Source organism: Diaphorina citri, unplaced genomic scaffold, assembly GCF_000475195.1.
Source record: "Diaphorina citri unplaced genomic scaffold, Diaci psyllid genome assembly version 1.1 scaffold336, whole genome shotgun sequence".
In the NCBI taxonomy this organism is placed as follows: Eukaryota; Metazoa; Arthropoda; class Insecta; order Hemiptera; family Psyllidae; genus Diaphorina; species Diaphorina citri.
In genome coordinates, this window is record NW_007377771.1 from 195548 (window position 1) to 220506 (window position 24959).

Sequence of the window (24959 nt, forward strand, 5' to 3'; positions counted from 1 at the left end):
TCACAATTTTGAATGTAGTTTGTCTCTGAGTTTGCTTTTGATTCTCTTATGGCCACTGTCTGAATTTAAACTCAGTTCAACTCTCGGATGATTAACCAATCTGATTGGCTGAATTTATTAAAATCAACCAATAAGATTTGTAGATTCGTATAAACTAAACTTGACTGAACTAAACTGATTTTGAAGTCCGATTATGTCCCGGCCATTTAACTCTCAAACATCTGATAAAGGTTGTGGTTATGTACCGGGTTGAGTTGAGACAGGACTAGGTGAGACAGGATATTGTTTCTACAGTTTGGCATGGGAGAGATATATCTCATTATACTAACCGTTTGAACAATTATACAGAGAGTAAATGGAAAGGTTACCTTTGACAAAAAAAAGAGTGTCCAAAAAATCTTACCTTTATGTCGATCATTAAAGTCATCATTATATTGGCCGCGGTGTTTATCTTCTTCGGCCGCCTCGGCCTCCAGATCCGACCAATCCTTGCCCGACTCTTCACTGCTGCCCAGTTCCTCTTCACTTTCGTCCGACTCTTCACTGGCCTCCGAATATTCCGAGTCCTCCTCTTCACTGAACTCTTCGTCGTCCACATCTGTCGGCTCGTACACCTGGGGAGCGAAGAGGAAAGAGAAAAAAAAAGTTAGGTAAAAATAATAATAATCTTGGTCAGTCATCTTAGAGACGTGCAGGATCGGCAGAAGAACCCTCAACATTCAAACCTAAATCCTTTGAGGTTACAACGGTGCAGTGATTGAGATGAATTGCCCCGATGTTCTACATCCATAGAGACCAAACTCCGAACAGTCTACTATGAAAAACCCCACAATAATAGTAATAGTAATACATATATTGCAAAAATATTTAGACGGGTTACACTCTTGAAAAGAAGAACACAAATAGCTTTTACTCTTCACAGTTGGGGGAGGCACGCCCTACAGGTCGTTATTCTTACCTCATCTTCTTCGTCTTCATCATCCTCATCAGCTGCCTCAGCGTCTGACTCCGGATCCAGGAATGTCCAGCCTCCGTTCTCGAAGAACCCCTCGAAATCGTCCGTAATCGTTTTCATGATCTTGGTCCAGTTGAGCGATTGTATACCTGGGCGGAAAATATTTCAATTTAATTAAAATTTGAATTTGGGATCGAGTGGATTGGAACGCATCACATGCCTTCAAGTACACTCCATTTGTCAAAAAGAACCCCTCGAAATCGTCCGTAATCGTTTTCATGATCTTGGTCCAGTTGAGCGATTGTATACCTGGGCCGAAAATATTTCAATTTAATTAAAATTTGAATTTGGGATCGAGTGGATTGGAACGCATCACATGCCTTCAAGTACACTCCATTTGTCAAGGGTCTAGGTTTTCCATGATCCCAAATCAATTTAATTTTACTTCAACTTTCATTACAATATAATGAAATTTAAGAAAGGTGGTACCTAGCTATAAAAAGGGGATAAGTTAACCTATTTAAATAATAATAATAATAATAAATTTAAAAAAAAAAATAATAATAATAAAAGGGTTACACTTATCAGCAAGGGGGTGACACAAAATATACAGAAACGGATTAAATAAAAAATAAAAATGTAGGGTCTAGACTAAATAGGCGTTCACAACGGACCCTAGACCCTAGCCAAGAGTAGTCCACAACATTCGACCCTAGCCAAGAGTAGTCCACAACACTCGACCCTAGCCAAGAGGAGTCCACAACACTCGACCCTAGCCTAGCCCCGAAGTAAGAGACAATAATAAACTGAACGAACGAACCATGCTAATGAACATAAACGGCCTCAACAGAGCACTGGCCGTAAAGCTATGTCCACACATAGTCGACTCCGTCGATCGATCGACTGAAATCGTACACACTGCCTCGAGATTCACCTATGGTCAATCGACGCGATCGACTGTGTTTGGACACACCTCAGTAAATAGCTCCGGACCCTTTCAGAAAATGTTACAGGACTAGGGTCCAGGGTCCCCGTTCAGGTCGCTTATATTCATTAGCCTGTTTTTTTTTTCTCCCTCTAGGGTTAGGGTCGGGGCTCCGTTATGGACTATGGACGCCTACGAAAGCTGGATACGCAGAGAAGGAATACTCTCCCTCTAGGGTTAGGGTCGGGGCTCCGTTATGGACTATGGACGCCTACGAAAGCTGGATACGCAGAGAAGGAATACGAGTTGACTGGGTTCTGGAAATCCAAAATTTCAGGAAACTTGATATTTTAATAAAGCATTCCAACCTCCAATTTAGGGGAATTACTTTCAAACTGAGTTTCATAAAATTTGATTTCTTTCGTGGCTCCCTATCAGACTTCTTTTTCTCAATGTCGCAGACCACTAGATTTTTCAGATTTTTATCAGAAAATTCAAAGATTTCGATTTTTTCGGCCATATTTTTGGAACTTCTAAAGTTTATCGTTCCTTCATGGCTGTGTTTGGCAGTAGTATTCTAGTTTTTACCTTCAGAGTATCGGATATCACAGGAATTGAGCCACTTATATATATAATAGTAGATCTGTCATATGACAGGTTTCAGCAGAACCTTCTCCAGCTTTCTCGATCTTGGGCATCATTCTTCATTTGTTCATAAGTCCTTCCTCTTAAGATGCCTGTCAGCATACCAAACTTCCTTCTTCCCCTCGATCTACTTCCTTCGAATTTTTTGTTTGTAGATACCTACATAATAGAATCGACGTCGACCGACGGCCATCGGCTATGTGTGGACATAGCTTTATGCCCATTAATTTTTCTTTACCCCTCACTTGTGAATTCTAAAATACTCGTAATTATAGGACTCATTCCTGATTTCCAGTAGAGATTTGCAAAGGGTGAGTGAGTTATTTAGAACTACTCTTTTTAGTGGACTACTCAGTCAATAGAACAGTTTCGCTTACTTGGGTGATGTTTCAAAGTCATAGAGCAGGAAAAATGAGGACCAACGGAATTTTTCTTTTTCTTCTACGACTTCTAGATACCGAGATAAATCGATTTAAAAAATACCGGTAAATCGTGAAGTTTGACGTCACGGCATACGCTCCCGTAGGCGATGACGTCATAATTCATGACCTCCACTTCGTTTGTTTGTGCGCAAGCGTTTCTGCGCATTTTGACGTGAAATCTGACGTCACAACTCTTAGAACTTTTTCATTAGAACGGGAATTAAAAATGGAATTTTCGACCTTTTGAAGGTACCTACTTTTTCGGAGTTTTGACCTCAGATTTGGATTTTTCACGAAACGCGTCTTAGGCTGCTCTCAGGTGTTGGCTAAATCATTATTTCCAAGTAATGATGATGAAAAATCAGAAAATCCGGAATTCCATCATTAGTAATGACATTACTAATTCGGTCCAAATTTTCAAAATAGGGAAATGGGTGAAAAAATATCCGTTTTAGGATCTCCTATCTGATGAAAGAAAGAAAAAGAAGATCAAGAAGAAGTGTTTTTTATTTTTTAGTTCCTCAAATGAAATAGAAAGTCGCGTGATGTTCACACTATTTTTTTTTTTTTTTTTGCCTGCTCTAGGGATCGAACCCGCTGTTTTATTTAGGCTTTTATCTACCTTTACTCACCCGTCATTCGTTTCATCACAATATTAGGCCGCATATACAAGTCCTTCAGCTTCGGGTTGCCCTTGCTTCGACTCTCCTCCAGCTTATCCTACTCTACCCCTCTTATGACAAAATTCTTGCAAAATTTCTCAGAAATAGACTGTTTTTCTGGTCCTTCGGGTCGGATATATTCTACTGTATTTAAAATCGTGGTCATTTAATCTGATAGAAAAATTGTGGTCCTTCGACCCGGATTTATTCCATTTTATTCAAATTTGTGGTCGTTCGAGTCGGATTTATTTTATTTAGAGTTTTGTCTAACTTTGCTTACCTGTCATTCGTTTCATCACAATGTTCGGCCGCATATACAAGTCCTTCAGCTTCGGGTTGCCCTTGCTTCGACTCTCCTCCAGCTTATCCTGCTTCACCAGGTCCTCCTTCTCCTTTTCTTCGGCCTCTCGAGAGCGGAACTTCTTCTGCACCTCCTTGATGAGTCGGAACACGGTGTTCAGATTGGTGGACGGCGTGGAAGGCTGGCCCGGTTCGCGCTGATTTGAACTACGGTACGTTCTAAAGAAGAAAAAAAATGGTTTAAACTTAAATTAAAACCCGGTTTTTTTCCCCAACAGGTACTTTTTATTAGGTTTATTTTTGATATTCATAATAGAAAATAACAAGAGGATATAACGTAAGTGTTTGTGTGTTTGAATGAACACGGTGTTCAGATTGGTGGACGGCTGGCCCGGTTCGCGCTGATTTGCACTGCGGTACGTTCTGGAAGAAGCGAGGGGGGAGATAATCCGAATTGAGAAATAAAGTTAATAATTAAAGGATTTAAGTAAAAAGAAAGAAAATCTTTTATTGAATTTCGGTCTTTAGTTAGGTAATTTAATATATGATGTTGAATTTAAATACATAGATATTTTTCCCTAAAGATTGGAAGTAAGAGTGTGAGATTGCGGTACGTTCTACAGAAGAAAAAAAATGGTTTAAACTTAAATGAAAACCCGTTTTTTTCCCCAACAGGTACTTTTTATTAGGTTTATTTTTGATATTCATGATAGAAAATAACAAGAGGATATAACGTAAGTGTTTGTGTGTTTGAATGAACACGGTGTTCACATTGGTGGACGGCTGGCCCGGTTCGCGCTGATTTGCACTGCGGTACGTTCTGGAAGAAGCGAGGGGGGAGATAGTCCGGATTGAGAAATAAAGTTAATAATTAAAGGATTTAAGTAAAAAGAAAGAAAATCTTTTATTGAATTTTGGTCTTTAGTTAGGTAATTTAATATATGATGTTGAATTTAAATACATAGATATTTTCCCCTAAAGATTGGAAGTAAGAGTGTGAGATTCAATCCCAGCGAGGGATGAAATTCTCCCTCCTTAAGTGTGAAAAAAAGATAGTAGTAGCCCACCTACTGCTGGGGTAAAGGGACTGAGTGTTAGGTGGTAGAAAACGCCGAGCTTTAACGTCACCAAGAATTACCAAGGGTTGAATGGTAGAGATTGCTTCTGGCAATAATTTCGACCTTTGTTTCTAATTATTGTATTTTGTACATGATTATAACCAATGTGTGAGATTCAATCCCAGCTGAGGGATGAAATTCTCCCTCCTTAAGTGTGAAAAAAAAGATAGTAGTAGCCCACCAACTGCTGGGGTAAAGGGACTGAGTGTTAGGTGGTAGAAAACGCCGAGCTTTAACATCACCAAGAATCACCAAGGGTTGAATGGTAGAGATTGCTTCTGGCAATAATTTCGACCTTTGTTTCTAATTATTGTATTTTGTACATGCACCTGGGGGGAAAAATAACAAATGTAACAAAATTTAGAAATTTAATGGACAAATGTGAAAGTTCCAGTTGACATGTTTGCCAAATATCAATAAAATCAGCCAAACCATTTGGGAATTAAATTAAACCTTCGCTTGTTTTGTTCTATCAAATATACGAGACCTTGTTTAGACTGCTGGAGTAAAGGGACTTTCCAGTCCTATCTGGGCAGGCTGAACAAGGTATATGTAAATGCAGTTTCTTTGTGTTATTATGTCACAACTTTGGTGCTCACTGCAGCATTGTAGGATTTTTCCCAATAAGTATCTCAGGTAGGGGGCACCCGGGAACCCGAGCTCTCGGAATGGGGTGTCGAATTCGATCTCCTGCTTTGTAACGTGCTCGACCTGAGTTGGAAATAACAATACAATTATTAGAAACAACATTACATCAATAAAGAGATGCTCTATTAAACTGTTAATATAATGGAACAACTCTAAGCTGACACTATAAATAAAGCACTACTTATACAACTCACTCACAGACTCCTGAAGGCCCGACTAAGCCAAATCCCTCAAAATACGGCCCTTACGAATCCAACGGTCTTTGTTGAACCTTTGAGAACATAGAATAGGTACCTAGAATAAAATTTACCTTGTTTATCCTGAGATAGGACTGAAAAGTCCCTTTATTCCCGCAATCTAAAACCAGCCACTCCCCATCAGGTCTACCTGATGGTGTGTGTGCTCAATGCTCATCAGGTATAAGGTAGACCTGACAGGCGGACCTTTTCAGTCCACCTGATAGTGAGTGGCTGCAAGGGCTTCCTTTTTCCCTTACAACCTAAACACATTTTCTAGGACCTAAAACAGGTATTTTCTTCTCCTACCTTTTCCGTGAAGCTCTTGAACGCCGCTTTCAGTTTGGATCTCAATTCTCTCTCGGATTGTTCAGCCGCCAGATCGTCTCGATCGTGCATGTGTTGGTGTTTACCCAGATCTGTGTTGATCTCTCCCACCTGAACAAGAACAATGTTATTAGAACAGTTTTTATACCTTTAAATTTAGTCACAGGTCGCTCAAATTTTGCAGACAGCTTCCACAATTAATGATGATCAAAAGTGTCCGCGGGTCGGAACTCGAGAAATGTACGATTCGGTCGCTAGTGAACGCCAAAACTTCGAAAAAAAAAAAACTAAAAAAAAAGTTCGCAATGCTCAGGCCTTTAGAATCTTTAGATTTCAGCCGAAGTCGCTCGAACTTGGCACAGAGATTCGATAAATTATGTAGATCAAAAGTATTCTTGGGCCCTATTTCCAGAGGGTACGGTTCGGCCGTTATTCCGAACCAAAGTTTCGCCATTTAGGGTAACCCGTTGAAATATTTGCAATCGAAAGATGAGTGCTTTTTTTTTTTTTTTTTTTTTTTCGAGTCTAATACTGCCGTTCTCTTACCACGACCAGCCTGTTAAAATAGAACAGCATAAAAGATTTTCATTTCTCATCTTTGTTTTTCAACTGATACCTGATAAGCACACAAACTATCAGGTAGACCTGACAGGTCCGAATGTCAGGTCCACCTGATACCTAGAGGGAACTGAAGAGCAGAGCAGGAGAAGAGCAGGAGAAGAGAAGAGAAAAGAGAAGAGAAAAGAGAAGAGAAAAGAGAAGAGAAAAGAGAAGAGTAGAGAAGAGAAGAGAAAAAATGGAAGCTACATAGGGAAAAGTGTTGAGAGAATGGAAGTGAGAGGGAGGGCGAAGAAAAAATGGAAGGATTGTGCAAATCAAGACTTGAGCGTATTCCGTGACGCCAGAGTTTAAGATTTACCGGTATTTTTTAAATTGATTTATCTCCGGATCTAGAAATTGAAGAAGAAAAAGAAAAATTCCCTGGTTCATTTTTCCTGATCTTTAACTTAGAAACCTCACCCAAGTCAGCGCAACTGTTCTTCTCCCTTGAGTAGAATTGACACCGAGGCTAACTAATTATTCCAAGACTAATTATTATTCTATTCTGTAGCTTATTATTCTAAGACCAATATATCATACCAGAGGGGCAGGCTGCTGGGGCTCATTCTCCTTCTCTTCCTCATCGTCTTCTTCTTCGTCTTCTCCTATTTTTACACCAATTTCCATCGGCGTCTGTGGTATGGGCGTGCAACTTGAAATCCTGATGTTTTTGCATGAGTGTGCTGACACTGGGTTCGCGCCCGAGGAATGGAATTTTTTTTTATTTGTTTGCCTCGTTTTTTTTCTCTGTCACATGCTGTTTTCATGACGACAAAAAAAGACCATGTTCGTAACTGCATTGCCCTAGCACTTTAAAATGAACTGTGGGTGTATGTGCATTTTGTGCATTGTGCAGCTAGCTTCTTTTTCAAATTGGTTAAAATGGAGGCCGGACCCGACTCGTTGACAACCACTGTATCACCTGAAATCAAAAGAAAATAATTGGGGGGCACGGTTAGCGGGGTAACAAGTGACAGATTTGTTTGGAAAAAAAACCTAAAAGAGACCTCCAGGAGTGGATTGACAAAAAGTAAAAATGATGAAAGCGTTTAATTAGCATGCAGAAGATCCTAGGTTCAATTCTCGCGACCGAAAAAAAAAAAAAAAAAAAAAAACTCACAATGTTCGGCCGCATATACAAGTCCTTCAGCTTCGGGTTGCCCTTGCTTCGACTCTCCTCCAGCTTATCCTGCTTCACCAGGTCCTCCTTCTCCTTTTCTTCGGCCTCTCGAGAGCGGAACTTCTTCTGCACCTCCTTGATGAGTCGGAACACGGTGTTCAGATTGGTGGACGGCGTGGAAGGCTGGCCCGGTTCGCGCTGATTTGAACTGCGGTACGTTCTACAGAAGAAAAAAAATGGTTTAAACTTAAATGAAAACCCGTTTTTTTCCCCAACAGGTACTTTTTATTAGGTTTATTTTTGATATTCATAATAGAAAATAACAAGAGGATATAACGTAAGTGTTTGAATGAAGACGGTGTTCAGATTGGTGGACGGCTGGCCCGGTTCGCGCTGATTTGCACTGCGGTACGTTCTGGAAGAAGCGAGGGGGGAGATAGTCCGGATTGAGAAATAAAGTTAATAATTAAAGGATTTAAGTAAAAAGAAAGAAAATCTTTTATTGAATTTCGGTCTTTAGTTAGGTAATTTAATATATGATGTTGAATTTAAATACATAGATATTTTTCCCTAAAGATTGGAAGTAAGAGTGTGAGATTCAATCCCAGCTGAGGGATGAAATTCTCCCTCCTTAAGTGTGAAAAAAAAAGATAGTAGTAGCCTACCTACTGCTGGGGTAAAGGGACTTAGTGTTAGGTGGTAGAAAACGCCGAGCTTTAACGTCACCAAGAATCACCAAGGGTTGAATGGTAGAGATTGCTTCTGGCAATAATTTCGACCTTTGTTTCTAATTATTGTATTTTGTACATGATTATAACCAATAAAGAGTCTTATTGTATCATTATAATTTACCTTCAACTCAAGAGTCAATTATTAAAGCTCTACTTACACTTCTTTCACATAGATCACATTGGTGTCTGAGTTCGGATTTTCGCCGCGCGCCACCGTCGCTCCCGGGTGAAAGAAGTTGATACGCAAGTACGTATAATCCCCCTCCACACTCTGGGAAATGTTCTTAATGGTGGAAATGTGGAACGGCACTTGCACGCCAAATATGGGCATGATTACCGTTTCATATTTGCGATCTGAAACAAATAGTCATTGAAAATTAAGAATGAAAGAAAAAAAAAAACCATTTGGAAAAACAACCATAGGTATAATACCCCTCCACACTGTGGGATATGTTCTTTATGGTGGAAATGTCATAATATATTCTTATTAAGTTGTAATTTTAGTTGATGTCATTGTAAAGAACAAAATAAAATTACATTCTTTGGAAAAAAAAAAAAAGATAACACTGTGGGATATGTTCTTTATGGTGGAAATGTCATAAAATATTCTTATTAAATTGTAATATTAGTTGATGTCATTGTAAAGAACAAAATAAAATTACATTCTTTGGAAAAAAAAAAAAAAGATAAAATCCACCTCGGGCAGGATAGACAGATGATTGTTGTAGAAAAGAGATAGACAAATGATTCTATCACAGTCGTGTTCAGAACAAAATTTCCTATCCACAAATGCAAACTCCCAAAAAAGAGCGTAAGTGACGTAGATCACTCCTCAATTAGAATTTAGGAATGGTCTATCTATAGGTTATTTAAAAGTTCATTACTTACCCACGTAGAGTTTGAGATTGATAACTTCTGGCTCTTGAGGCATTTGACTCCTGGATTTGTACGATACATTGTTCTTGCGGACCTTCTCGTCCTTTTTGGATCCTCCTGGAAAAAAAAGAAAAAAAAAACAGTAAGAATAATGTTTTTTATACTGCTTCTCAACCTCAGTGAAGTAGCGGTAAGTGTGGTGGACTTCGGATCTGGAGTTTGGTGGTTCGAGTCCAAGACAAATCCTTTTTGGATCCTCCTGGAAAAAAAACAGTAAGAATAGTGTTTTTTTATAATAATAATAAATGTCTTTCTTTGTGTTATTATTTCACAACTTTGGTGCTCACTGCAGCATTGTAGGATTTTTCCAAATACCTATATCTTTTTTATACTGCTTCTCAACCTCAGTGAAGTAGCGGTAAGTGTGGTGGACTTCGGATCTGGAGTTTGGTGGTTCGAGTCCAGGACAAGTCATATCAGAAATTTTTCGAGGTGTAATAATCGCCCATCTGATGAGGGAAATACTAGGAGATGGATATTCTACGACACAGACCACATGCGTCTAATGTAGTCGGTGTTTCATCGGTACGAAATAAAAACGGGGTGAGCCTGGCAGTTCAGCGTGGGAATGCGGCTTCGATTTTGAGTGCCCTTCCAGGACATAAAAACCTGGAAGGGGTGTTTGATTTGTAATTTTGTATAAATACAGAGTATGACTGTTTTACACAAAACGGGGTGACACTCTTTTTTCTTCATCTCAAGCTGGTTTCGTACGAAATAAAAACGGGATGGCACTCTTTTTTCTTCATCTCTAACTGGTTTCTTTTCTACTCGACGGGGATCGAACCCACGTCCTTCTGATTAGGTTACCTTGTTCAGCAAGTCGCTGGCGGGCTGATTCGTTGAGAGCTATGGCCAGCTCCTTCTGATGTTGTTTGCGTTTCTCCTCGGTGGATGAATCCTGCCTGAGTTTCCTACGAAATAAAAACGGGATGGCACTCTTTTTTTCTTCATCTCTAGCTGGTTTCTTTTCTACTCGACGGGGATCGAACTCACGTCCTTCTGGTTAGGTTACCTTGTTCAGCCAGTCTCTGGCGGGCTGATTCGTTGAGAGCTATGGCCAGCTCCTTCTGATGTTGTTTGCGTTTCTCCTCGGTGGATGAATCCTGCCTGAGCTTCGAGTCTAATACTGCCGTTCTCTTGCCACGACCAGCCTGTTAAAATAAAATGAAATATTCAAAATAAAGTTTATGGTCGGTTTCACCTAGAAGGTCTGATAAGCTAACAGCCTGTTAGGTTCCATTTGATTAGTATAAAGCCGTATTCGATTATGTGACTTTTTTTATAGTCAAACATGGCTGAACCAATGAATTTGTAAGATTCCGCTTTGTGGAGCAAGTGTGGACGTCCGTGGCGGAATCTCATGTTGACTATAAAAAAAAGTTACATAATCGAATACGCCTTGAGCTAACAGGCTGTTGGGGGCTAAAAAGAAGTGGTGAAACCCATCCTAAATTATGGAATTTCCAGCTAGTTTGTTTACCTACCTAGATAAAAAAAAAATACTAATAATAGATCAGTTGCGCTTACTTCGGTGATGTATCAAAGTCATAGAGCAGGAAAAATGAGGACTGACGGAATTTTTCTTTTTCTTCTACGACTTCCAGATCCCGAGATAAATCGATTAAAAAAATGTCGGTAAATCGTGAACTTTGACGTCACGGCATACGCTTCCGTAGGCGATGACGTCACATCAAATGTCCCGAGCAAAGCTTCCTCGCAGGCAACGCATTAATGTGTTTGTGTGCATACGTTACCGCGCAGTTCTTTCTGCTCCTCCGCTAGCGCGCTTGCATAGTGGCGCTACCTAACGGACGAAAAAAACAACTGCGTAAAATCTGACGTCTTTATTCTATCAGTAACAGAGAAGCAATAGGGGTAATTAATTATTCAGAAGCCATGACAGTGAAAAAGAAAACTCCTTTTTGTGTTTAAAATAACTCTGTAACACTGGTCACTGCTCAATTGAGACAGCTTTTTCTGTAGCAATTTTCCATTGACAAGTACCGCAATAGGTTCATTATCTGTGCTGAAAACTTTTCAAATGATTTTCATCTTCACCTCAGCAGAAGCCAAGATTTGAATCTACAGTTTTAGTTAACGGAAAATGAAAATTGAATTTTCAACTTTTTACAGTTATTTTTTTGGAGTTTTGACCTCAGATTTGGATTTTTCCCAACTTTTTACATAGGAATCGACCATTTATTTATAATTTTTACCAATTGCAACTGCTCCATTTGATTTTTTTCCTCTTCTTTTTTCACAGGTTTGATAGATGGAACTGTAACAACGGAGATCTTATAGTCCCGAAATCAAAGAGGAGGGAGGATAGGAATCCAGGGGGAAACCGGGGACTAATTTTCAAAGGTTCCTACAAATAGACACCGAGGCTAACTAAGTAATTATTCCAAGACTAATTATTATTCTATTCTGTAGCTTATTATCCTAAGACTAATATATCATACCAGAGGGGCAGGCTGCTGGGGCTCATTCTCCTTCTCTTCCTCATCGTTAGTATAGCTTCGCTATATGTGTTGGTGATTTCTCTCACCTGAATAACAACGTTATTAGAACGAGTTTTAACTATAAAACTGGGGGTCTGGCTGGGGGACGTTAAACAGGGAGTAGAGCAGCTTAGTCTGGCTGGGGGACTTTGAACAGGGAGTATACAAGCCTGAATTTCTCTTGCTAAAGAAATAGCAGAGGTTGAGTGCAAAGGGAATCAACTCGTAAAATTTGTAGCCAAAACCAAATGTCAGCCCAAAGCAATCACCCTAGTCGGGGCTGGATTGAGAGGCTGACGAAAAACGCCGACCCCGTCTGTAAGTACATGGGTAAAGGCGAAGAGTAGAATAGACACCGAGGCTAGCTTCTTCTTTAAATTGGTTAAAATGGAGGCTGGGCCGGATTCGTTGACAACCACTGTGTCACCTGAAATCAAAAGAAAATAATTGGGCGGGGCACGGTTAGCGGGGTAACAAGTGACAGATTTGTTTGGAAAAAACATAAAAGAGATCTCCAGGAGTGGATTGACAAAAAGTAAAAAAGATGAAAGCGTTTAATTAGCATGTAGAAGGTCCTAGCTTCAATTCCCGCGACCAAAAAAAAAAAAAAAAAAAAAAAAAGAAAAACACTCGTTTTACGGTTGTAACACTTTCTGATGTTCCCCTGTTGCCCCAGCACCTAAAAGGGAAGTATTGCGTTTCTTCTCGCCCAATGAGAGAGATAAAGAGATTAGCAGTTGTTTTATTGCCAGCTACGAACTAAAGATGGCGATGAAGCAGTTTTTTTCCTTATTTTTAAACATGGTTTTATTTAATTTTAAAAGGTGCCCGTACTATTTGGAAGTTTTTATATTTATAATTTGTTTTTTGTTTGTTTTTTTTTTTTTTTACTTTTTTTCCTTCTTCTTCTTCTTCTTCTTCTTCTTCCTCTTTTGAAATGTTTACATTTTCATAAACTCACCAATAAACAGCGCATACGTCTTCCCCTCCTTATCTGCCGACTCCTTGTTGCTCAAATTGGCCAGCCCAATATTGACATTATACACCTGGTTCTTTTTCACTACCGCCGTCGTTTTCGGCGCTATCACCAACGAGCTCTCGCGAAACTCGATGCCCGTCACGAAGCCGAAGTTTTTCGTCAAACTGTCGACCAGTTTGGGTTGCTTCTGCTTGGCGAAGTCGAGACCGGCTTGGTAGACGTCGCACAGTTTGGTACCCGGGGTCAGTGCTTGCAGGATGGTGTCTTCCAGCTCGACTAGGAACTCGTGGTTGGCCTGTGGGAGGGGAGAAATGGGGGAAATATGAATATAATAAACGATACATAATGCAATAAACAGAGGAACTTACCCACTTGGAATTAATTCGAAATTTCGGAATTAAATCGTAAGAAAAGGATTTTTTTATATAATACTTTCTTTATTATTTGATCACTGAACATTTTGAATACAATAACTGGTAGGTATCACAATAAAAATTACAATAGAGACAAAAACGGGGGCCATTTATATTACCTGGATATAAATTTGGTACTTTCAAATGACCCATAAGTACAAACGCGAAAATCTAATGTTACTAAAACAAAAACATGTGAAAAGGGTTCCTATAAGAAACTGTAGAACTTGCACAGAAAACGGCTGGTAAGAGGCTTTCAAAGGCCCCAATCCACCCAAAACTCTAAACTTGCCTTGTCTAATGGTCCCTTTGCCTGGCTAGAACACTAACTTGAGGAGTAGAAGGTGTGTGGAAGGTAGGTAAGGAAAAAAAGGGGAAGAAAACAATGAAGGAGAAAATTGTGTCTGTGATTTCGTATCCAAGAAGCCATGTCTGAAAGGGAGAAACATTCAATTTGTCAATTATTGCCAATTAGGTAATTAGACTTATACTTTAGGATGGACAATTGGACACTTGTTGCTGTGTTGAAACCCAGAACAGGTTAGGTAGTAGACTGTCAATTTATTAATGTTATTGATGGGAATAGAATTGAATATACCCTGTTAAGCACGGTATGCGGGGCCTGCTTATACTGATAGAATGAGACTGAAAAGACCCTTTACTCCCACAGTCTTCAATGTCACAGACCTTCTTTAGTCTTATGTATTTGGTACACTATTTTTAAAATTAATTCCTGCAAAAAGGTTAGGAAGAAGAAGAAAAAGATCACAAATAAGATGGAAAATGATTGGGAAAATCAAAATTTAGATACTACCTACTAGAACATGTTGCCACAGAGGACAATGCAGATGTACTTTGGGGCCCTGCAAGGATTCACCTAAGAAAATCACTGAATTATAGGTATATTTTTTTTTTCTTCTACATTTAATCAACCACCTGATGCCAGAGAGCTGTGAAGTCCTAAAAGTAACAAAGAACAAGTGCCCCATTTGAAACTTACCTGAAGTGACGAGGCTTTACTGTACTGAGTGAACTCATCGAGACCAAAGAACGATACAATGGCATCAACCTGGGAAAGAGTATTCTCTGTTTCCTTGTTTGGAAATCCTTCCTGAAAACACAAGATGGGAAATTTCCTTATTCTATCAGTAACAGAGAAGCAATAGGGGTAATTATTCAGAAGCCATGACAATGAAAAAGAAAACTCCTTTTTGTGTTTAAAATAACTCTGTAACACTGGTCACTGCTCAATTGTGACAGCTTTTTCTGTAGCGATTTTCCATTGACAAGTACTGCAATAGGTTCATTATCTGTGCTGTAAAACTTTTCGAATGATTTTCATTTTCACCTCAGCAGAAGCCAAGATTTGAATCTACAGTTTTAGATAAGGTTTCATTTCTACAATGGTTGTCTTTCAACCATAATTCAACAGGTTTGAGGTGTACACTAAGTACACTGGAACAGTGGTTGGGAGTTGGGAGGCCATAGAAGAGAATTCTGGATTTTAAATAAAAGAATGTTGCTAATTGTTATACATGAAAGAACCAACCAGTACCGTTAACCAGCGGCCTCTAGCAGTCATCTTACCTTCCAAGTCTTGTAGATCTTCTTGATTCGCCTGAGGTAGGCATCCTTATCGAGGGTAATCGACATTTTTTTAGTTAAAACCGCTCGACAGATTTAAAATCCAACATAACTCACGACCGTCGAAAGTTTCGAAGGCGAAAGCTGAAATAAAAAGAGCTTCACAAATCACAAGACAGAAGAAAATGTGTTTTGAAAAGACACAAGACGAAGAAAATTATAACTGTATAGAAATTACCAACGATTCCTACCAACGAAACTACAAATTCGTCAGGGTGTGACAAAAGACAATGAAGCGATATTTTTTTTCAATTTTTCATTGACAAGTACCACAATAGGTTCATTATCTGTGCTGAAAACTTTTCAAATGATTTTCATCTTCACCTCAGCAGAAGCCAAGATTTGAATCTACAGTTTTAGATAATTAAGGTTTCATTTCTACAATAGTTATCTTTCAACCATATTTCAACAGGTTTGAGGTGTACACCACACCAGAACAGTGGTTGGGAGTTGGGAGGCCATAGAAGAGAATTCTGGATTTTAAATAAAAGAATGTTGCTAATTGTTATACATGAAAGAACCAACCAGTACCGTTAACCAGCGGCCTCTAGCAGTCATCTTACCTTCCAAGTCTTGTAGATCTTCTTGATTCGCCTTAAGTAGGCATCCTTATCGAGGGTAATCGACATTTTTTTAGTTAAAACCGCTCGACAGATTTAAAATCCAACATAACTCTCGACCGTCGAAAGTTTCGAAGCCGAAAGCTGAAATAAAAAGAGCTTCACAAATCCCAAGACAGAGGAAAATCAGGAAAATGTGTTTTGAAAAGACACAAGACGGAGAAAATTATACCGCCATGCAAAACAAATCGGCCATCTTCTTTTGCGATTGCGGCACGAATTTGAGCACAGACCACTTTACAAGCCTCGTCCACATTGAACTAGACTCAACTGGAGTGTGAGAGTGAGCAGTGAGCTGTATTTTTTTATTATTTTTTTTTTTCTGTCACTCGCTCGATGAGTCAGATCCAAAAATATGTAGCTCACTCTCATCTCCCTACAGTTAATGATTATAACAGGGGTTTCCAACTTCCATGTGTATTGTGTATGCGGGCCACATGCTACATTGGCAGGTACTTCGCGGGCAAAATACACAAGGGAGCAGGCCCGTATCCAGAATTTTCTTGAGGGGATGGGGGTGGATGCTCGATTTTCAGAGTCCAGTCCACAGTCCATAATAAAGGAGCAAAAATCAAGCCCAAGGGGACTCACCCTGGCAGCTTCGCGGGCCACAAAAATGGTCTCGTGGGCCACAAGTGGCCGCGGGCCATTAGTCGGAAACCCCTGATATATTATAATCTAATATATAAAAATGAATGTTTGTGTGTGTGTGTGTGTGTGTGTGTGTGTGTGTTTGTGAACTTATTGCTTGCTTCCCTATACAGATTATAGGCTCGAAATGTTCTTAATGGTGGAAATATGGAACGGGACTTGTACGCCAAATATGGGCATGATTACCGTTTCATATTTGCGATCTGAAACAAATATTCATTGAAAATTAAGAAAGAAAGAAAAAAAAAAACATTTGGAAAAACAACCATAGGTATAATACCCCTCCACACTCTGGGATATGTTCTTAATGGTGGAAATGTCATAATATATTCTTATTAAATTGTAATGTTAGTTGATGTCATTGTAAAGAACAAAATAAAATTGCATTCTTTGGAAAAAAAAAAAAAAAAAAAAAAAAAAAACCCCCCGTATCATTATAATTTACCTTCCACTAAAGAGTCAATTATTAAAGCTTTACTTACACTTCTTTCACATAGATCACATTGGTGTCCGAGTTCGGATTTTCGCCGCGCGCCACCGTCGCTCCCGGGTGAAAGAAGTTGATACGCAAGTACGTATAGTCCCCCTCCACACTCTGGGTTCACAGTCGTGTTCAGAACAAAATTTCCTATCCACAAATGCAAACTCCCAAAAAAGGGCGTAAGTGACGTAGATCACTCCTCAATTAGAATTTAGGAATGGATTTAAAAGTTCATTACTTACCCACGTAGAGTTTGAGATTGATAACTTCTGGCTCTTGAGGCATTTGACTCCTGGATTTGTACGATACATTGTTCTTGCGGACCTTCTCGTCCTTTTTGGATCCTCCTGGAAAAAAAACAGTAAGAATAGTGTTTTTTATACTACTTCTCAACCTCAGTGAAGTAGCGGTAAGTGTGGTGGACTTCGGATCTGGAGTTTGGTGGTTCGAGTCCAAGACAAGTCATATCAATGATTTTTCGAGGTGTATTAATCGCCCATCTGATGAGGGACATACTACGGGATGGGCATGCTACGACACAGGCCACATGCGTCTAATGTAGTCGGTGTTTCATCGCTACGAAATAAAAACGGGATGGCACTCTTTTTTTCTTCATCTCTAGCTGGTTTCTTTTCTACTCGACGGGGATCGAACCCACGTCCTTCTGATTAGGTTACCTTGTTCAGCAAGTCGCTGGCGGGCTGATTCGTTGAGAGCTATGGCCAGCTCCTTCTGATGTTGTTTGCGTTTCTCCTCGGTGGATGAATCCTGCCTGAGTTTCGAGTCTAATACTGCCGTTCTCTTACCACGACCAGCCTGTTAAAATAGAACAGCATAAAAGATTTTCATTTCTCATCTTTGTTTTTCAACTGATACCTGATAAGCACACAAACTATCAGGTAGACCTGACAGGTCCGAATGTCAGGTCCACCTGATACCTAGAGGGAACTGAAGAGCAGAGCAGGAGAAGAGCAGGAGAAGAGAAGAGAAAAGAGAAGAGAAAAGAGAAGAGTAGAGAAGAGAAGAGAAAAAATGGAAGCTACATAGGGAAAAGTGTTGAGAGAATGGAAGTGAGAGGGAGGGCGAAGAAAAAATGGAAGGATTGTGCAAATCAAGACTTGAGCGTATTCCGTGACGCCAGAGTTTAAGATTTACCGGTATTTTTTAAATTGATTTATCTCCGGATCTAGAAATTGAAGAAGAAAAAGAAAAATTCCCTGGTTCATTTTTCCTGATCTTTAACTTGGTCAGCGACTTGTTCAATCAGTGTTCTAGAGACATCGATACTTACAATAGTGATAGCATTTACATTGTTTATTGTTTATCTACTAATATTGACATTCGGTGTACACGTGTAAGAACACTGGCATTCGCGGATCAATGGCGTATTGGGCATTATCAGATAGCGGGGGTAACCAAAGATCTCTCCAAACATAGTCAACCGGCCGTCGATCGACGAGGTGAATCTATGTTGTCGAGTCAGTGTGGACGTGACAGTCGACATCGATCGATGACCAGTCGATTATGTGTGGACCCTTAGCTTTTGGGACGATAAGACCTTGCAGTTCCAGTTCCTTCTCTCAAATCTCTTGAAAATTTTAATAATATAAACTTACACCCATATTTATGAACAAAATGCTGGCTCTTAAGTTCGTGCTAAGCATAGTCTCAAGGCATTTGATTGGTCAATTTTGACTTGAGACTGATCTAAGAACGATCATTCTTGTTCATAAATACGAGTGTAAGATTTACCGGTATTTTAAATCGATTTATCTCCGGATCTAGAAGTTGTAGAAGAAAAAGAAAAATTCCCTGGTTCATTTTTCCTGATCTTTAACTTAGAAACCTCACCCAAGTCAGCGCAACTATTGACTATCATACCAGAGGGGCAGGCTGCTGGGGCTCATTCTCCTTCTCTTCCTCATCGTCTTCTTCTTCATCTTCTCCCTTGAGTAGAATAGACACCGAAGCCAGCTTCTTCTTCAAATTGGTGAGAATGGAGGCCGGACCCGACTCGTTGACAACCACTGTGTCACCTGAAATCAAAAGAAAATAATTGGGGGGGCACGGTTAGCGGGGTAAGGAGTGACAGATTTGTTTGGAAAAAACCTAAAAGAGACCTCCAGGAGTGGATTGACGAAAAGTAAAAATGATGAAAGCGTTTGATTAGCATGCAGAAGATCCTAGGTTCAATTCTCGCGACCGAAAAAAGAAAAACACTCGTTTTACGGTTGTAACACTTTCTGATGTTCCCCTGTTGCCCCAGCACCTAAAAGGGAAGTATTGCGTTTCTTCTCGCCCAATGAGAGAGATTAGCAGTTGTTTTATTGCCAGCTACGAACTAAACATGGTGATGAAGCAGTTTTTTTCCTTGTTTTTAAACATGGTTTTACTTAAGTATTTAGTTGATCTCTGTGAGAGTGTAAAAGGTGCCCGTAAGTACTATTTGGAAGTTTTTATATTTTTAGGTAATTTGTTGTTTTTTTTTTACTTTTTTTCCTTCTTCTTCTTCTTCTTTCTTCTTCTTCTTTTGAAATGTTTACATTTTCATAAACTCACCAATAAACAGCGCATACGTCTTCCCCTCCTTATCTGCCGACTCCTTGTTGCTCAAATTGGCCAGCCCAATATTGACATTATACACCTGGTTCTTTTTCACCACAGCCGTCGTTTTCGGCGCTATCACCAACGAACTCTCACGAAACTCGATGCCCGTCACGAAGCCGAAGTTTTTCGTCAAACTGTCGACCAGTTTGGGTTGCTTCTGCTTGGCGAAGTCGAGACCGGCTTGGTAGACGTCGCACAGTTTGGTACCCGGGGTCAGTGCTTGCATACCGCCGTCGTTTTCGGCGCTATCACCAACGAGCTCTCGCGAAACTCGATGCCCGTCACGAAGCCGAAGTTTTTCGTCAAACTATCGACCAGTTTGGGTTGCTTCTGCTTGGCGAAGTCGAGACCGGCTTGGTAGACGTCGCACAGTTTGGTACCCGGGGTCAGTGCTTGCAGGATGGTGTCTTCCAGCTCGACTAGGAACTCGTGGTTGGCCTGTGGGAGGGGAGAAATGGGGGAAATATAAATATAATAAACGATACATAGTACAATAAACAGAGGAACTTACCCACTTGGAATTAATTCGTAAGAAAAGGATTACACTGTTTGCTCAGCAGTGTAATCCTAGCTTAAGAAAAGGATTTTTTTTTTTTAACAATACTTTCTTTATTTGATCACTGAACATTTTGAATACAATAACTGGTAGGTATCACAATAAAAATTACAATAGAGACAAAAATGGGGGCCATTTATATTACCTGGATATAAGTTTGGTACTTTCAAATGACCCATAAGTACAAACGCGAAAATCTAATGTTACTAAAACAAAAACATGTGAAAAGGGTTCCTATAAGAAAATGTAGATACTGTAGAACTTGCACAGAAAACGGCTGGTAAGAGGCTTTCAAAAGCCCCAATCCACCCAAAACTTTAAACTTGCCTTGTCTAATCGTCCGTTTGCCTGGCTAGAACACTAACTTGAGGAGTAGAAGGTGTGTGGAAGGTAGGTAAGGAAAAAAAGGGGAAGAAAACAATGAAGGGGAAGTATCACAATAAGTTTTACAATAGAGACAAAAATGGGGGCCATTTATATTACCTAAGTAAATGTAAGTTTGGTACTTTCAAAACTTTCAAATGACTCATACAAACACAAAAATCTAATGTTACTAAAAACATGTAAAAAGTGGTTCCTATAAGAAACTGTAGAACTTGCACAGAAAACGGCTGGTAAGAGGCTTTCAAAAGCCCCAATCCACCCAAAACTTTAAACTTGCCTTGTCTAATCGTCCTATAAAAACATTGAACTGTAGAACTTGCTCAGAAAACATCTGGTAAGAGGCTTTCAAAAGCCCCAATCCACCCATAACTTTAAACTTGCCTTGTCTAATGGTCCGTTTGCCTGGCTAGAAGACTAACTTAAGGAGTAGAAGATGTGTGGAAGGTAGGTAAGGAAAAAAAGGGGAAGAAAACAATGAAGGGGAAAACGATAAGAGGGGAATTTGTTTACCTTCATATCTTCCGGGGGATTCACCATAAGGGTTCGCACAATGTTAGAGCAGTACGACTTGTACCGTGCCCCAAGCAGACACACAATAACACCAAAGTGAAGCACATTCTTATCCGATGCTGTCGAGAATTTGAGATTGTAATGCCCACCACTCTGAATGATTGGCGGATAGCACATTTCCAGCTGAGATGTGTCTACGTTGCTCACATACTTTTTGTCCGTGAGAGCTTGCTCCACACCTGAAGATGAAGTGGAATGGTAAAAATCAGAATTATTTTAGTAAAATTTATAAATACTTCCAAATTCCCATCCTGTTTTAGTAAAGATTGTTTGTTTTATTGTTATTTAAATAGTGAGAGCTTGCTCCACACCTGAAGATGAAGTGAAATGGTAAGAATCAGAATTATTTTAGTAAAATTTATAAATACTTCCAAATTCCCATCCTGTTTTAGTAAAGATTGTTTGTTTTATTGTTATTTAAATAAGTTTGCCAACCACACCACCCAAAATTGTGAAATAAAAATACAAATAAATACAATTAATTAATTAATTAAATACTTCCAAATAGGAGTAAAGAGACTCTTCATCCCAACAGTGGGCTAGCCCAAATCTGAACTATGTTGAGGATAAATCCATACTTCAGCCGGGATTGAGCCCATGCCCTCCTAATCACCAGGCAAGCTTCTTGACCATTACAGCACTGAGGCAGGGTAATTAATTTCAATTGATCTTCACTCTTAACTTAAAGGTAAAAGTTTACCATGCTTAAAATAATAATAATAAAAATTGCTTTAAAAAACTCCAAGGTAAGATTTTACTTTGCTATAAAACTCTTACCTTCAGAGAGTTTGACATGTTTTACTTTCTTGTCAGCATCAACAATATCCAGGATTTGATCCTTGAGATATTTGTTGAACAGATCCACCGACACTTGTGAGGCTTTCTTGAGCACATTCAACTCGGATTCTTCTTTTACACTCATGATGTAGGCAAACACTGAGGTCATATCCACCTGTGATACAAAGATAAAGTCAATTGGCGACGGTAAAAACCAGTCAATTGAAGTCAATTAACACTGACTGGAATCCATGTAAAGTAGGTAAGATCAGAGGGTTTTGGTGAAATGCTGACCCATCCACCTGTGATACAAAGATAAAGTCAATTGGCGACAGTAAAAACCAGTCAATTGAAGTCAATTAACACTGACTGGAATCCATGTAAAGTAGGTAAGATCAGAGGATTTTGGTGAAATGCTGACCTATAAAGTAGTTGCTAATTTATTTGACAAGTACTAAGTAAGAAAAGCTAAGGACAAGCTTGGGCCAATTTGATACAATAAACTTTGGGACAACTTTAATTATACTTTAGGTATTTTTTTATTTATTTATTTTTTTTTATTTTTTTATAGGTAATAGAAAGAAAAAGGTAAATAATAAATAAACAAGATAGGTACTCACATTCTCAAACTTTTCATCGCCAAGCACCTTCTTCCACGCATCAATGAACGTTCCTTTGAAATTCTCCTTAGCAAACACACCAATGGATTTCCCCTTCTTGCTATCTTTGATAGCTTTGATGATGGTGTTGAAACTTTCTTTATCATCTCCATCTTTATTCCTTGTCAACAATTTCACTGGAGGGACATCATCATCTTTGACACTTTCAATTTGACGAAGGAACTCAATCTTTTTCTTGCTGGCCAAGAAGAGGATGGATTTCTCGGTGAACACAATAATTGTGTCTGTGATTTCGTATCCAAGAAGCCATGTCTGAAAGGGAGAAACGTTCAATTTGTCAATTATTGCCAATTAGGTAATTAGACTTACTTTGGGATGGCCACTTGTTGCTGTGTTGAAACCCAGAACAGGTTAGGTAGTAGACTGTCAATTTATTAATCTTATTGATGGAAATAGAATTGAATATACCCTGTTAAGCACGGTATGCGGGGCCTGCTTATACTGAGAGAATGAGACTGAAAAGTCCCTTTTCTCCCACAGTCTTCAATGTCACAGACCTTGTTTAGACTTATGTATTTGGTACACTTTTTTTTCTTCTACATTTAATTGACCACCTCATGCCAGAGAGCTGTGAAGTCCTAGAAGTAACAAAGAACAAGTGCCCGATTTGAAACTTACCTGAAGTGACGAGGCTTTACTGTACTGAGTGAACTCATCGAGACCAAAGAACGATACAATGGCATCAACTTGGGAAAGAGTATTCTCTGTTTCCTTGTTTGGAAATCCTTCCTGAAAACACAAGATGGGAAATTTCCTTATTCTATCAGTAACAGAGAAGTCCTGCCTGAGTTTCGAGTCTAATACTGCCGTTCTCTTGCCACGACCAGCCTGTTAAAATAGAACAGCATAACAGATTTTCATTTCTCTTTTTTATTCTAAACTTTTTTTCCAACTGATACCTGATAAGCACACAAACTATCAGGTAGACCTGACAGGTACGGATGAAAAGGTCCGAATGTCAGGTCCACCTGATACCTAGAGGGAACTGAAGAGCAGAGCAGGAGAAGAGAAGAGAAAAGAAGAGAAGAGGAAAGAAGAGAAGAGAAAAGAGAAGAAGGAGAAGAAAAGAAATTGAAGCTACATAGGGAAAAGTGTTGAGAGAATGGAAGTGAGAGGGAGGGCGGAGAAAAGGTGGAAGGATTGTGCGAATCAAGACTTGAGCGTATGCCGTGACGCCAGAGTTTAACACCCATATTTATGAACAAAATGCTGGCTCTTAAGTTCGTGCTAAGCATAGTCTCAAGGCATTTGATTGGTCAATTTTGACTTGAGACTGATCTAAGAACGATCATTCTTGTTCATAAATACGAGTGTAAGAATCATGTACTAAGCTAGGTATATTGTGTTGAAAACTTTGAAATTAGGATACCTGGTACCTACTTAATACCACAAGCACCCGGTATTTTAAATCGATTTATCTCCGGATCTAGAAGTTGTAGAAGAAAAAGAAAAATTCCCTGGTTCATTTTTCCTGATCTTTAACTTAGAAACCTCACCCAAGTCAGCGCAACTATTGACTATCATACCAGAGGGGCAGGCTGCTGGGGCTCATTCTCCTTCTCTTCCTCATCGTCTTCTTCTTCATCTTCTCCCTTGAGTAGAATAGGTTCTACAATAGTTATCTTTCAACCATATTTCCAACAGGTTTGAGGTGTACACCACACTAGAACAGTGGTTGGGAGTTGGGAGGCCATAGAAGAGAATTCTGGATTTTAAATAAAAGAATGTTGCTAACTGTTATACATGAAAGAACCAACCAGTACCGTTAACCAGCGGCCTCTAGCAGTCATCTTACCTTCCAAGTCTTGTAGATCTTCTTGATTCGCCTTAAGTAGGCATCCTTATCGAGGGTAATCGACATTTTTTTAAGTTAAAACCGCTCGACAGATTTAAAATCCAACATAACTCACGACCGTCGAAAGTTTCGAAGGCGAAAGCTGGAATAAAAAGAGCTTCACAAATCCCAAGACAGAAGAAAATCAAGAAAATGTGTTTTGAAAAGACACAAGACGAAGAAAATTATACCGCCATGCAAAACAAATCGGCCATCTTCTTTTGCGATTGCGGCACGAATTTGAGCACAGACCACTTTACAAGCCTCGTCCACATTGAACTAGACTCAACTAGAGTGTAAGAGCGAGTGACTCACTCGGGCCGTGTTAAGTTTATGTACTGGGCTGAGATAGGTAGGCCATTCGCCATTCTCGGCCTTTCTTGGCGTAGGTATGGAAAATGATGTGGTAACTTAACACAGAAGGTCTGTTTTTCATTCCGACGTGGGTGCGATGCGAACCCGACGCGTGTTTTTCATTCCACTTCCCCTACTTTAGCGTCAACGCTGCGTCTTAAATCCCTGATGCGAGTCTCGAGTAGCTTCAGGTTCCGCCATATTGTAATTGTATTGAGGGAAATGAAAAAAATGTTTCGTAATTTCTCCACTAGATGTCGTCATGTTTGTTGAATTTCCA

General features: G+C 39.5%; 1 protein-coding gene and 2 long non-coding RNA genes across 3 annotated transcripts; all 3 read right to left on the minus strand.

Annotated features, from left to right (window-relative positions):
- On the minus strand, positions 1-24514 carry LOC103507706 (FACT complex subunit spt16). Its single transcript, XM_026822500.1, has 20 exons — positions 24287-24514; positions 23110-23220; positions 22432-22743; positions 21812-21986; positions 20975-21213; positions 19875-19962; positions 19477-19704; positions 18799-18953; positions 17595-17733; positions 17160-17264; positions 8848-9043; positions 7959-8178; positions 7750-7760; positions 6221-6386; positions 5650-5738; positions 3909-4128; positions 2469-2523; positions 959-1104; positions 369-614; positions 1-108 (listed from the first exon to the last, which is right to left on the minus strand). The coding sequence occupies exons 1-20, from the start codon at positions 24350-24352 to the stop codon at positions 1-3; spliced, it is 3075 nt and encodes a 1024-aa protein (XP_026678301.1). The 5' UTR covers positions 24353-24514.
- On the minus strand, positions 1547-2183 carry LOC103507699. Its single transcript, XR_541275.2, has 2 exons — positions 2105-2183; positions 1547-2026 (listed from the first exon to the last, which is right to left on the minus strand). It is a non-coding gene; the product is annotated as an uncharacterized LOC103507699 (long non-coding RNA).
- On the minus strand, positions 23270-24097 carry LOC113466808. The gene is made up of 2 exons (XR_003391096.1): positions 24018-24097; positions 23270-23319 (listed from the first exon to the last, which is right to left on the minus strand). It is a non-coding gene; the product is annotated as an uncharacterized LOC113466808 (long non-coding RNA).
- Positions 24515-24959: the final 445 nt, after the last annotated feature.